Here is a 14070-nt window from a genome sequence, read left to right as displayed (position 1 = left end):
TAGTCGTATGTGGTACAATAGACTGAACGAGTATCTTTTGAAAGAGGATACAAAAATAAAGATATCCGCCCTTGTGTTTTCATTAAGAAAACAGAAAGTGGATTTGCAATCATAGCAGTTTATGTTGAGGATTTAAATTTAATTGGGACTCCTGAAGAGCTCAATAAAACTGCTGAATATTTGAAGAAAGAATTGAGATGAAAGATTTGGGAAAGACAAAGTTTTGTCTTGGTTTGCAAATAGAACGTATCAGTGGAGGAACGTTTATCCATCAATCCACATATACAGAAAAAGTATTAAAACGCTTTTACATGGATAATGCACATTCATCACCAATGGTCGTTAGATCTATTGATACTAAGAAATATCCATTTCGACCAATTGAAGAGGGTGAAACAATACATGGTCCTAAAGTACCATATCTAAGTGCAATTGGAGCGTTGACTTATCTGGCTAATAATACTAGACCAGTTATAACTTTTCTGTCAATCTTCTAGCAAGATTTAGCGTTGTACCCACTTTGAGACATTGGAATGGTGTTAAGCACATTCTACATTATCTAAAGGGGTACCATTGACCTTGAATTATATTATCAAGAAAAATTTGATAATACTCTAGTGGGGTACTCGGATGCAGGATTTTTATCCGATCCACATGAAGCTAAGTCACAAACTAGATACGTTTCACATGTGGTGGAACTGCTACATCATGAAAATCTGTGAAGCAAACCTTGACTGCAACATCCTCAAATCGTTCTGAAATCATTGCAATCCACGAAACAAGTCGAGAAATGTGTATGGTTGAGAAATGTGACGAGTCATATCCAAGAGTCGTGCGGGTTAGCTTCATCAAAGGCCAAACCAATCATTTTATATGAAGACAATATTGCTTGCATCGCGCAACTCAAGGAAGGATACATCAAAGGCGATTGGACGAAGCATATTTCTCCCAAGCTCTTCTACACACACGACCTTCAAAAGAATGGCGATATCGACGTTCAACAAATTCGCTCAAGTGATAATCTGGCGGACTTATTCACCAAGGCATTACCAACATCGACATTCAGAAAGTTGGTACATGAAATCGGCATACGTCGACTCAAAGATCTTCTATGATCTCAAGTTCAGGGGAAGCAGTTGTACTCTTTTTCCTTCGACTAGGTTTTGTCCCATTGGGTTTTCCTAGCAAGGTTTTAATGAGGCAACAACTTTTGTTTTAGGGATTGGTCAATCAAGGGGAAGTGTTGTAAATATATCTATAAGATATATCTTATGTGTGTTGACCAAGAAATCTCCCTAAAACCCTAGCTTCCTACTTATATAAACAAAGGCCTTTGGCCCTCATATTGAATACGCTCATTACATATTCTCTTCTCTTTTCTCTCGTTTCTCTCTAGTTTATAATAGTGCGCATATATACAAAAATTTCTTTTCCTTTTTTTTGACGAAGGGGGAAAATTTTCTGGTCATTCGAATTAATTATATATGTAGACGGAGGGAGGAACTTGTATGTCTTGTAGAGAATGACAATGGTGGTAAACCATAGTACCATACACCATTGCAACAGTCAGTGAATTTTCAAGAAAGTTAAATCATACACAGATGAGATCTGGCGGCAGGAAGAAGGCCGCCGGGATAGTGTTGGGGAAATTGGGGAATTTTATTTTATTTTCCTTTTTTTAAATTATTTTTAATGATATGACATTTATATCAAAAATACTATTGGATTGAGACGTTTCTTTTGGGCGCGAGAATTAATGAACTATTATTTAAGTATGTTTGTAAATTTGTTGCTAACTAGTTATTTATATAATCAATTATTTTAAACTATTTTTTAATATAAAATTTAAATAATTAAATCTGAATTAATCATTAATTAGTTTTTTGTTTGAGTGAGATAAAGTGAAAATTGGTTGGAAAATAACTAAATAAGGATGAAATTAGTAGCTTTAATTAGGATATTAACTTTTCTAATATTTATCAAAGAAGGAAACGACTCAAGCTTGATTGGACAGCCCAAAAAGGAATACGACTCAAGCTCGGCCGGACGAAGGGAATAGTAATTTAATTTCAGTGGTAATAAGAGGTTTATTTTGGCAATTTCAGAGTATAAATGAGTATTATATTATTAAAAATAATTAAAAAAAAAACAAAAGAATAGAATTGGAAAAAGAAAATGCACCAGCCGGGAATCGAACCCGGGTCTGTACCGTGGCAGGGTACTATTCTACCACTAGACCACTGGTGCTTCTTGTTAAATTTAATACATAACTTTTCTTATGAATAGAATAGTTGCTTTTCACTTCTAAGGAACAATAGAGCTCAGACGACAGTCCTGAAAGTCACAATAGTTGAAACCTATAAACTGTTGTTATTGACTATAAATAATATCTCTTGGTGTATGTTATGTACATTAGGCGCGGAAAATTAAATGGAGAAAATTTGAGTATCTATAACAACCTATCTTGGTTGTTTTGTTGGAAGAAGGTTTTGGCAGCTTCATATGTAGACCAGCAAATTGCGGCAGCTGGAGCATGGAAGAGCATCCTCGGCATCCATCCCCTCATTAGCCCTCTGTACCCATCTTTCTTCACTATTGTTCGACACACATCTTCGATTGAACCACTCACGAATCTATCGCATCCACATACACCCTGCCAACATAACTCAACTCATTCAGAACAACCCAAGTTGAAATGCAAAATACATACTTCCATTCTTCAAAGATGCAAACACAACTAGAACGAATAATTAAGTGCAATGGATGAAAAGATTAAACAAGTCGACTTAAACTACCAACTTCTCACATTTGAGCCTGGATATCATCTTGGAAGTGCATTCACACCCCACATTACCAACTCTGCAACTAGTCTTGCTGCTCAAAACAGCAATACACTCTTGCCCTCTGCTACACTTACAACTTTTACCCAATTCAAAAAACATAGGACCCAACTCTAACTCATTTTAACAGGGACTCAAGTTCTATATATTTGTGTTTTTTTCATAATGCGTTAGGATTTCGCTAAGATCTCAAACTAGTCAATCAAACTTCTTTGTAATTCTTCTTTGGAAAGACGTTTCCTACTATTCAATCTTTCCACTCTGCAAATGAGATCAAATATCTTACTTGAAAGAAACAAAAGACAACCGCATAATACTAAATTGATAGAATTCAAGACCATATTCAACCATAAAATCACAAGCTCACCGCACTATGGCATAAAAATGAAAATAAAAGCTCATACCCAATTCAAGATCATATTCAATCAGAATTCAAGGATTGCATCATAAAGAATACAACTTTCTTCTGTAAAATGAATTAACATCATCCCTTTTCCATCATTCATATTTTCCGACCAAAAAGGCAGCTTCTATGAACCTAAATATTCAATTCATAATGAAAATTGTAAACAGCTAATTGACCAATTAAGTACCTGACACTGCAATTGAGTCTTAACCACATCTAGCGGCGTCGTCACAACAGCAGCCAAAGCCCCCGCCGCCGCTCCAGCCGTAGCATGAACCAAGAACCTCTCATCAGCCGCGTTCTCCGGTGACACCTCCATCAACGCTCTCTTGGCCGCCTCGTACGTCGCAAAATGCACCGCCGTGAAAGGCGCATTCATCACCACAGTAGTCCTGTAAGAGGCGAAAAACGCCCTAATTCCTTCCTCCCTCGTCACCCTCCTCATGCAATCCCACACCCCGCCGTACGGAGTGCCCCGCAGCTGGAGCCTCTGCTTCACCACATCCATCGGCGTCAGCACCGCGTCGCTCGCCACGGTGGCGCACACCCCCGCAGCGGCGTGCGCGGCCGAGTTGTTAGGGTTCCCGCCGGAGAAACTCCTCTTGCACGCCTCGTAGACGGAGAAGTAGACGGCGTGCGCGGGGCCGGCGCCGATCCCCATGGCGGCGATGCCGCGGTAGAGGCCGCGGGCTCCGTCGGATTTCAGGATGGATCGGACCGCCTGATTGACCGTGGCGGATTTGATCGGGCAGGAACTTAGGGCTTGCATCTGCGTTTTGATCGTGTCGACCGGGAACATCGCCATGTGCTCCGCCATGCCGGCGACGGAGCCGGCAATCATGAACTGCCAGAATTTCAGCCCGTCGTGCGCCGCCGCCGCGGAAACATCTGGCTGGTACTCCGGCGTCGAAATTATGTTGCTTTTCTGGAGTTCAGCGGAGGTGTCGGCGGCCATCGATGGTGGAATGGAAGCGGAGAGTATTAATCGGAGATCGGGTGTTGATCGGAGATCGAATTGAGGGTGTCGCCATACAAGGGTTTAGCGGTTTGGATAATTTATAAGCAGCGAGCAGAGGCGTGATAAGGGAGAAGACCATAAGCTGAGAGGAGTAGAAGATTCCAACTCTGGTATGAAGGTATGATATCATATGGCGGTTCTCTAATTCAAGACTTGGCGGGTCTGGGTCGGGCCCATATTTTTCGTTTGGGTTGGTTTTATTAAATTTTGAATTGGATTACAACTTTGTTAGGTTCCACATAATTTTGAGCTAGTCGACTTTGGATTTCACTTGATAATTCATGCTTTAGTGCGTCACTTGTTTAAACAATTCAGAATTTACAGTTGGATTGGGTTCTATATCTTTTTAGATAAAATTTTCACCCAGTCCCAATTATTAAGCTCGACTATGTTACATTGGATGTCGAAGATCCTTCATCATGATATAGCGGATCAACTTCCTCAAGTTCTTCAAGTTCAGAATAACGAAGAGCCTGCACAAATGCAACGTCGTATAAGTTCTAAAGAACGTAAACCAACTAAAGAATGTATCTATTGATCTAGGATCAAGATGATAAAGAATTTGGAATTGGTGATGAACTTAAAACCTATGCGAAACTATGATAGTCATAGGTTCCATGATGGTCATATATTCTTAGAAGTGGCAAAAAGCCATAAAATCTAAAATGGATTGGTTAGACCTTAACTGAGTCATCATCTGGGGTAATATCCATTTGATGAGATATGACATTGGATGTCGAAGATCCTTCATCATGATATAGCGGATCAACTTCCTCAAGTTCTTCAAGTTCAGAATAACGAAGAGCCTGCACAAATGCAACGTCGTATAAGTTCTAAAGAACGTAAACCAACTAAAGAATGTATCTATTGATCTAGGATCAAGATGATAAAGAATTTGGAATTGGTGATGAACTTAGAACCTATGCGAAACTATGATAGTCATAGATTCTTAGAAGTGGCAAGAAGCCATAAAATCTGAATGGACCGGTTAGACCATAAATAAGTTATCATTTGGGGTAATACCTAATTGATGCTAATGATAATGTGCAAACCTGCAAGGCAAGGTTAGTGGCAAAAGATTATAGTCAGTGCGAGAGCATTGATTATGATGAAATCTTTTCGCCAATTGCAAAAGTCAAGTCCATTGAGATGTTACTTGTTGTTATGAACTAAAACAAGCTTCTAGAATATGGAACAAATGTTTGACAAAGAAATCAAATCGTTTGATTTTGGTCAAAAGTAAAGAAAGTATTGTGTTTATAGGAAACACAAGAATGAGAACACAATTTTCATCATCATTTATGTATGACATATTGAAAATGAAAATTATTGTACTCATGATGCAATCCATGAAAGACTAGTTGTAAATTTCCTTCATGGTGAAGGATTTGAGTAAAGCCTATTATATCCTTGGGATCAAGATCTATTGAGTTTGAGCTAATAGACTGTTAGGCTATCAAAATCCACTTACATAGACAAAAAGATGCCATATTCCATTGGTAGATGTCCTTTCGGACTTCTTCATGGAGTATTAATATTCAAATGTATGGGATTTGAACCAAAGACCTAATTGTTCACACACAGGAGATCGCACTGCTTGGTATCCCTTGAAACCATATTCAAATGTTTGTTAGAAAATCAGTTGTCCAACTAAATATGCTGCATATCTATATGCAGCACATTTAGTTGGACAACTGATTTTCATACACCGTCAATAGTTTCCCATTTCGGCAAGTCTCTTACGTTAGCTGCCAACAACCAAGTTTAAAGGTAGATTTTAAAATATAATTTGCAGTAAGGAAATTCTTAGAAATATCAAGAGAAAATGAATACAAAAGCATTACAATTTTACATTTCACAATCTTGACACCATGTTCCATAAACATAAAACGATCATACTCATCACTCAACTATTAAGGCAAATTTTCGGGAGATACACTCCAACAATTCAGCTGTAACAGTACAAAGCAGACGGAGTACGAAATTTGGAGAAAAAAATGCAGATGGAGTCGAGTTTCCCGGCCTACACGACACATCATGAGGTTGCGCCCGGATCACTGATCACACCAAGAAAGTCATCTTTTATGGTGCCGATGCAGAACTGCAAAAACAAACCAAAATATCAAAGCTTGTGGCGCCTCAGGTAGACCCGGAAAAGACATAACATCAATCAAAAACTCTACAACTCCAAACAAACAATTTCAACTTTCAATCAAAGAGAAACCATTCATAAAAACTGGGCACTGCTGAGAATTACATAGATTTATTATGTAGATTCAGGAAACAAGAGGAAGCAGAACAGCTTTTATTTTAGTGCAGAAAATTTTACAAACATATGCTATCATTTGAGTAAGACTTAACCAACCAAGAATGTTACTTGGACTTAACTGCACAAGTAATAAAGAATGTTGACAAATATAAGCTATCAAAGTTCCGACACAACCAAGAAAAATGAAACACAACAAAGTTTAAAAGTACTCTCTCAGGTGCTAATAAAAAAACAGAGGGCGTACAATTTCAGTAGCATCAACTCGAGTTCCAATTATCTTCAGCCTAACTTCACTTTCTTTCTGTACTTTGACCTGTCAATGATTTGAAGAAACAATGAAAGGGCTTACTGATTACAATGATAGAAGATCAACAGACACATTCTCGTGACAGGAAAAAAATAAAAAAGACAAAGGAGGAAGGACGACATACAGATCCATCAGAAGTAGTGTAATTTGGGATATCACCAGGTTGGAATTCCATATCATCAGGTATCAACTACAGAGAAAAAGGATTTCAAATTATTCAATACAAGATGGATTTGATATCAACTCAAATCAGACCAAAAATAGTTTAAAATAAAAGTCATGGACTTCAATCTCATCGCATAGAGAATCCAAAAAACTTTTTTTTTTTTTGGTTACAACTTCAATCGACTCTAAATCCTCCAGTTCATAGTACAACCTGAGATCAAATGTTTTGATGATTGAATGCCAACATTCAGGAATGCTTGAAAAAAGGAAAACCTTACATGAAAAATATTACGAGCAAAAAAATATGTTGGTGAGTTAGTTCAATAAAAGCAAAGCCCACAAAAACTTCTTGCTATAGGAGAAGCATATATACCGGTAAGGATCATTGAATCACAGAAATTACTAATGTCCTTGAGAATGTGATGTATTAAGAGAAAAAAAGAGAAATATATATATATATATATATATATATATATATATATATATCATGAAACTGGATAGAAGATCTTGTCCATGAGGGGTGAAATCCCCCAATAAACCGACAGTCTTGTCCCTGAGAAGTATGATTTCCAATATGCCGACTCTTTTTGTTGCTACTGCTCATATTTAAATTGAACTATATTCAACAATGCCAATAAACTAGTACAAGATGATATCATCTTAAGCAATGTAAAGTAGTGATGATGATGATGATGATGATGATGATGATGATGATGATAAGAAGGCTAAAATAAAACCACTAACATGATTGGACACGAAGATTTGGACAGGACCTGCCTCAGCGAAAAATCCCATCTGAAAAAATTAGAGCAAAGCTTATGCATTAGAAGAAATGCATAAACATACAGCATAACATCAAAATGGTACAACAATCACAAATATTACCTTGTTAACCATTGTAACAACAGCTTCCAAAATCTCTCCCTTAAAAGGTCGAAATACAACACACTGGTACTTAACCGGAAAAACAACAAATCCGGTCCCATCACGAATCCGACCTTTCCCGACACTTTCAATCCCAGTTATTGCAATAACAAACCCATGGTGACCACTGTAACAACACAACAGATGAACCGTGATTACCTCTCTTTCCATATCAATTTTAAAAGAAAATGTGAATGTAGAATCACGATTCAGTAACCTGCAAGTGCCTTCAACATCTTTCATGAGTTTGGCTACAAGCTTATCCCGGAGATCACGGCCAAAGTGACGAGGGTGTAGTTGCATGTTTCTCTCCAATACCATGTGGAAAAACATCTCTTTTCTCCCCTTGTTGAACTTATGTTCTGATAAGCAATAGTATCTTCAAGTATCTTATTGAATAATTTAAACTCCAAAAAATTAATCATGCAACTTGGAAGTTGGAACTTACTTCTTAAAAAAGCCTCCACTACATCCTTTCCCAATTCGCATACTAAAAAGAATTATATCACGCATTTCAAAGTTCAAAACAAGCCACTTCATGTATTTAACGATGGTAGTGTTTTGGATAGGAGAAAATGTATTTTGCTATTCCAACACCTTGGTTGATTCTTAGCAAGATGTCTACCAAATTCACCTGGTTTTACTTTCATCAAAAGGTGGAAAACTAAGTACTAAAAAAATTCATGAGTCATTTTTTGATTGCTTCCATCTCCAAACTTATAACTATGGGTGGTGGGATTTACTTTTTCTCCTCCTATCAACGAAAATCACATAATTTCAAAAGGCTCCAGCAGTTCTGACAGATCAAGCTCAGTGGGTGGGCTTGTGACACACCTATAGTCTTTGTCTCTTTCCAACCCATTCACTATAATCATATTGATACCAACATATGAGCTCTATAAAGCCAAAAGAAATAAAAATGCATAGTTGAGCTTGCCTACATTTATGTATAATGGCATCGTCCTCTGAAAAAGCAACAAGACACGTTCACATCCAAAATTATCCACAACACGGTAGATTATCTATATACACATATAAAAGCTCAATACGTCCACACCAATCCATTTTCCCGCCAAAACGAACCCATCTTTTAACCAATGTGTAATCTGAAAATTGGCTAAATTTTAGCTAATACCCATTGTTAACATTATCCATGAATTAAAGCAATGAATATCAATACTTTGGCTCCAAGAAAAATAAAGCAAGTCTCGAATTTGTTGGCCAAATATCACTTCATTTATACAGATTCTACAGCAATATATATACATATATATATCATTTCTCAACCTGAAGCTTCTGAAACATAATAAGGAAATTAAGTTAATGTTTACGGTAAATAATTTAAATGGTGGTGGATCTAAAATAACTTCTAAAACACCCAAATAGCCTACCATCTTACCTTTTGTTGGAAACGGCTGCTGCAGCGGAGTAGCCGGATGGAGGCACCGAGGCCAAAGGAGGCGGGGCGCGGGAAAGAATAGGTGAGGGCGGCGCTGCGCAGTCTCACTGCAGCTGTCAATCGAAGGAGACAGGGCGGGGCGAGGGCTGGGCGGCTCACTGCTGCTGTGCTGCCTGCTTGGCGCTTGCAAATCGCAGCGCTTAACAGAGATGTCCGAGGCGGTGAGGCCGTGGCCACGGGCGACCGGAGGAGGCGGGGGCGGCAGCGACCGGCGGCTGCAGAGAGAGTGAAAAGGAAGAGGGCGGAGAGAGAGAGAGAGAGAGAGAGAGAGAGCGAACGGTGGTGAGAAGAGAAATCAGAAACCTAATTTTTTCTGTTTTTCTAATAGTACTAATAGCATCTCCAATGCATTGTTGACACACATCTCTCTTATGCATTGTGTCTTAGATGGGTGCTTAGATCTCAATTTCTACAAAATTCATGTTTCTACATCTTTATTTTTAAAATTTATATTTTATTAAAATTAAAATTCTACATTACAATAATTTAAATACAATAAAAAAAATAAAAATTACAATAATTTCTTAGGGCTCAATCGAACCAAAACGAGATCAAATGTGCTCCTTCAAGTCCAAAGTGAGGCGAGCATGCATCTCCGCGTCTCGCATGGATGCTTGTCGTGCAACAAATGCACGAAAATCCGACGGAGCACCGGCACGAGGTTGAGATGCGGCGCTACTCGAAGATTCGTCGGCGTCTTCTTCCCACTGTGTTGCGTGCTTGCCTTCGTCTTCGATGATCATGTTGTGCAAAATGATGCACGTGAACATGATGTCGCTCATTTCCTCCTTGCTCCAAAGACGCGATGGGCCTTTGACGATTGCCCAACAAGCTTGAAGGATTGGAATTAAGTTGGGATATATGGGGAGATGATTTGTAGGTAATAAAATTATTTGAATTAAGTTGGGATATATATAGGTAAAGTGAAAAAAAAAATTATTAAAATCTCACAATACTGTTGAAAGCCAACGGTCGAATTAAAAAAAAAAATTCAAACGACTCAATATTTCAAAAAAATCGAATTTCGATTTTTTTTTTCTAATGGGGCGCGTTCGCCCCGGGTCTCCTCCAAGACACGGCTTCGAATCAGGGCGCCACTCCAGCGCGGCCACCACCTTGGCGACCCGGATTGACCCTCCATTCCCCCCCCCCCCCCCCCCCCCCGCGGTGGAGATGCTCTAATAAATTGTATTTTAATTATTTATTTTATTAAAAATAATTTACTTGTAAAGTCCACAACGATTTATATACTTTTTATTTGCAATTAAATTTTGATACAAAAATGCAAGCATATTTTTTTTATTTTTTATATAAAAGTTTGTGACATTGGATTAAATTAATTAATATTCAAACTAATATTACTTTTTATTTTAAATTAAATTAATAATTTGATTATATGTGATACCTTTTTTAGGGCCGATTATATGTGATACCGATACCTGATAACACTACAAAACTCTTCTTTAATTTCGATTTTTTGATAATCGGGTACCTTATTATTGGTTCAACATCACCTGATACCTATTTTTATATCCCGTAATAAAAAAAAAATTGTTCAGCTTTTAATTTCTAATTTTATATTTCTATTCTATTTTTTTTCTTTAATTAATAAATTAACTATAAAAATAAGAAAATAAAATTGGATATACCCTGATGAATCAAAAATCAACATCTAACTATAAAACGATAAACGACTCGAGGATTTACGTGGTTCGATCGTTAGATCTACATTCACGGGTAGGGTTTTGGGTGTTTCACTATACTTTGTGTGTTTACATTTTACATTGTGAGAAATGAATTGAAAGTCCCCTAAACTAATAGTAATAAAATGTTATATTTATAGCCTTAAGAGTAAAACTAGGGCACTTGGGCCCATTTGACCCCTAAGGCCCATTAATTTAAATAATTGGGCCTAAGCCCTTATTACATGAGTCTTGAGCTTGGAGTTGAGTCGTTGAGCTGCCAAGATAATTCTCGATTGATAAGGTCAGCCCTGTCAAATCAACGCTGCACAAAATATTTGAAATAATAATAATATAGAATAAATATTTCATGTTAATTGCACAACATTGATGCATAGTTTACTCCTCATCATACCCGATACGCAATACCCGATATCCCTATAAAAATAATACTCTTTATACCGACAAGTAATAATTTTTTTGAGAATTGAGTCCGTATCAGGTATAACTGATATCCAATTCGTCGTCTCTACCAAATTTAATTTGTTAATTAATTATTTTAAAATTGATTTAATGTAATTTTAAAATAGTTATATAGGACTAAATGAGATTTAATGTAATTTAAAGTCTTTAATGTGATTTTTTTTTATTAAATTAAGGTTTTCTTTAAAACAATTATTTATTCCTATTAGATTTCTTTGACATTGGATTGTTATGCTTCAATAGTTATACTATTCGTATCATACATCAATATTTTAAAATTATAGTACAAATTTATGGTCTATAATTATAATATTGAGATATTGTGATAATATTGTAATTCCTTTATTTTATCATTTATTTGCAATGATTATTAATGAGATTGTCAATCAGAACAATCCACTCATATTGAGTTGTCAGACTATTCGCTTATGCGCCATTTAAACTTCTTTTTTGGGACTAGAAATTGTTGATCACAACTCTAAACTTTTGGATTTCTAACTTATCCATCGGGCCATGAAGTTTTTTTCAAAAAACAAAAAAAAAACTCTATCTATATTGTTTTTGATGGTCAAATAAAATCATATCACTGAAAGCTACAATTTCCAACACACCATTACATTAAAAGAAGAAATTACCCATGATGGTGAAAAAACCACGCACCAATTTATAAAAATAAGATCCCCGCATTCAATTATTTTATCAGTATCGACTATGTTGTATTTTAGCTTTCAATAAGTTAATTTAAATTTCACAATTGCATGTGGTATGGAGAAAATTATTAAAATATTGAAATCAATCAGTATACATATTTTTAGGTAGGATCAAAAGATTAATTTTGTGCAACTTCACTTAGAAATAGTTGATGTGGATTTAATTTAATAAACAGAAGAAAAAAAATCATGATCATTCATTCACTTGAATAATTTATTTCATTTTCATTCATATCCATTGCAAGATTAAATAACTTAAAAATGAAACAAATCATGATATTTTTAATGTTTATTGGGATACTTAGTCTTGTTTTATTTAAAAAAACAATCAATAAAAAGTGGAGGAACACAAAATCGATCACCTACCCACCGTGGGCAAGCATAATGTGCCCACCATTGATGTGGCAATCTTAATTAGAGTAAGATAATTTTAATTAGAGTAAGATATGTTAATTCTCTTTCCAAATTAAAATTGCCACATCAGTGGTGGGCACATTATGCTTGCCCACGGTGGGTAGGTGATCGGTTCTGGTGGAGGAACATTGTGAATTAACTAAGGATCCGTTTGGTAGGTTAGATTAGCCCAAATTACATTGTTCATACTCATTTTTTCTTATTATATCCCCTAGTTAATAAACTAATAAAAATATTACTAAGGGTCTGTTTGGTAGGTTAGATTAGCCCAAATTATTTATTTCTTCTGTGTCTTTCGTTCATTTGGTAGCTAAGTTTAATTAACACTAAGGCCCGATGTAGAGGCAAGTCCCGCCGTTATTTACTGTTTAGGCTCGGCAGTGTGTCTGGCAAAATTGAGTTTCAGTGTGTATATCTCAGACGCATGCTTCAAAATTTCAACCATGAATAAGGATGATATAGGATGCAACTTTGAGTACTGGAATTCATCATTTGGTTTCCCCAGCCTCCATTTTTTACTATCTCCTGAAAAATGGAATAGAACTCAATGATGTCTATTGTCTTTTTTGTATTGAATCCCAAAGAACTATTCGTGCTTTCACTTCTCTGTGAGGATAAAATGCCAGCATAAAAGAAATCTTTGTTGTATCCAGTACATCACTTTATTCTTAAATCATACAACCTCTTAAATCAAGAGTTGTCCCCCAATGCATACATGTTTTATAAATAACACTATTATGTTACTCCATCCGTCCCACCGAAAGTGGTGCGTATTCCTTTTTGGGCTGTCCCACCAAAAGTGGTGCATTTCCTTGTTTAGTAATAATTTTACATTACAAACAATGTGGCCCCACACACATTTACACACCTTTACACTACAATCTTATTCTCCTTAAATCCCGTGCCCAAAAGAAGTGCACCACTTTCGGTGGGACGGAGGGAGTAATATAAATGACACTGAATCTTTATCTAAATCACACTATATAGACTTTACAAGAACACTTTCAAGCATAAATCACAAACAAAGTAGGGTAAATATCACTTTTTGGCCCATCGTTTAGGCGTTTTTTCAAATATATCCCACCCTAAGCATATTTACAAAACAATACTCATCGTTTTATTTTTTTCTTATTTGTGGCCCGCAAAAATAATCCGCCGACCGGTATTTGACATGTTCCGGCCAAGTTCCATGTAGCTATTACACGTCAGCATTAAAAAAAAAGTAAGAAGTAATAGAAGTGTGTCTGACTTCTCAAAACATAAGATTCAAACCCGTTTCCTCAGAAAAAAAGAAAAAAGAAAAAAAAAAGACGTAGATGGCTTTATTAATAAAGACGTAGAAAAGGGTGGATCATTCGGGAAATAAGTTTCACGTGACATCGGAAGTTATCTT

At 36.5% G+C, this 14070-nt stretch overlaps 2 protein-coding genes and 1 non-coding gene across 4 annotated transcripts; all 3 read right to left on the bottom strand.

The window, feature by feature from the left end:
* Positions 1 to 2176: 2176 nt before the first annotated feature.
* On the bottom strand, positions 2177 to 2247 carry TRNAG-GCC (transfer RNA glycine (anticodon GCC)). The gene has a single exon. It is a non-coding gene; the product is annotated as a tRNA-Gly (tRNA).
* Positions 2248 to 2350: 103 nt separating this feature from the next.
* On the bottom strand, positions 2351 to 4473 carry LOC130992056 (uncharacterized). Its single transcript, XM_057916525.1, has 2 exons — positions 3434 to 4473; positions 2351 to 2653 (listed from the first exon to the last, which is right to left on the bottom strand). Exons 1-2 carry the CDS (start codon positions 4199 to 4201, stop codon positions 2450 to 2452), a joined length of 972 nt encoding a protein of 323 aa, XP_057772508.1. The 5' UTR covers positions 4202 to 4473; the 3' UTR covers positions 2351 to 2449.
* Positions 4474 to 6052: 1579 nt separating this feature from the next.
* LOC130992055 (DNA-directed RNA polymerase II subunit RPB7) lies at positions 6053 to 9720 on the bottom strand. Of its 2 annotated transcripts, XM_057916522.1 has the most exons (8): positions 9329 to 9688; positions 8378 to 8419; positions 8147 to 8291; positions 7891 to 8056; positions 7750 to 7800; positions 6965 to 7030; positions 6778 to 6846; positions 6053 to 6365 (listed from the first exon to the last, which is right to left on the bottom strand). In XM_057916522.1, exons 3-8 carry the CDS (start codon positions 8260 to 8262, stop codon positions 6300 to 6302), a joined length of 534 nt encoding a protein of 177 aa, XP_057772505.1. In that variant the 5' UTR covers positions 8263 to 8291; positions 8378 to 8419; positions 9329 to 9688; the 3' UTR covers positions 6053 to 6299. The 2 variants fall into 2 exon arrangements, with proteins under 2 accessions (XP_057772505.1, XP_057772506.1); XM_057916523.1 differs by lacking the exon at positions 8378 to 8419 and having other exon boundaries at positions 9329 to 9720.
* Positions 9721 to 14070: the final 4350 nt, after the last annotated feature.

This window comes from Salvia miltiorrhiza, chromosome 7, assembly GCF_028751815.1.
Source record: "Salvia miltiorrhiza cultivar Shanhuang (shh) chromosome 7, IMPLAD_Smil_shh, whole genome shotgun sequence".
NCBI classification, from domain to species: domain Eukaryota; kingdom Viridiplantae; phylum Streptophyta; class Magnoliopsida; order Lamiales; family Lamiaceae; genus Salvia; species Salvia miltiorrhiza.
Note: the sequence above shows the minus strand (reverse complement) of the source record. Positions and strands in the feature narration are given on the sequence as shown.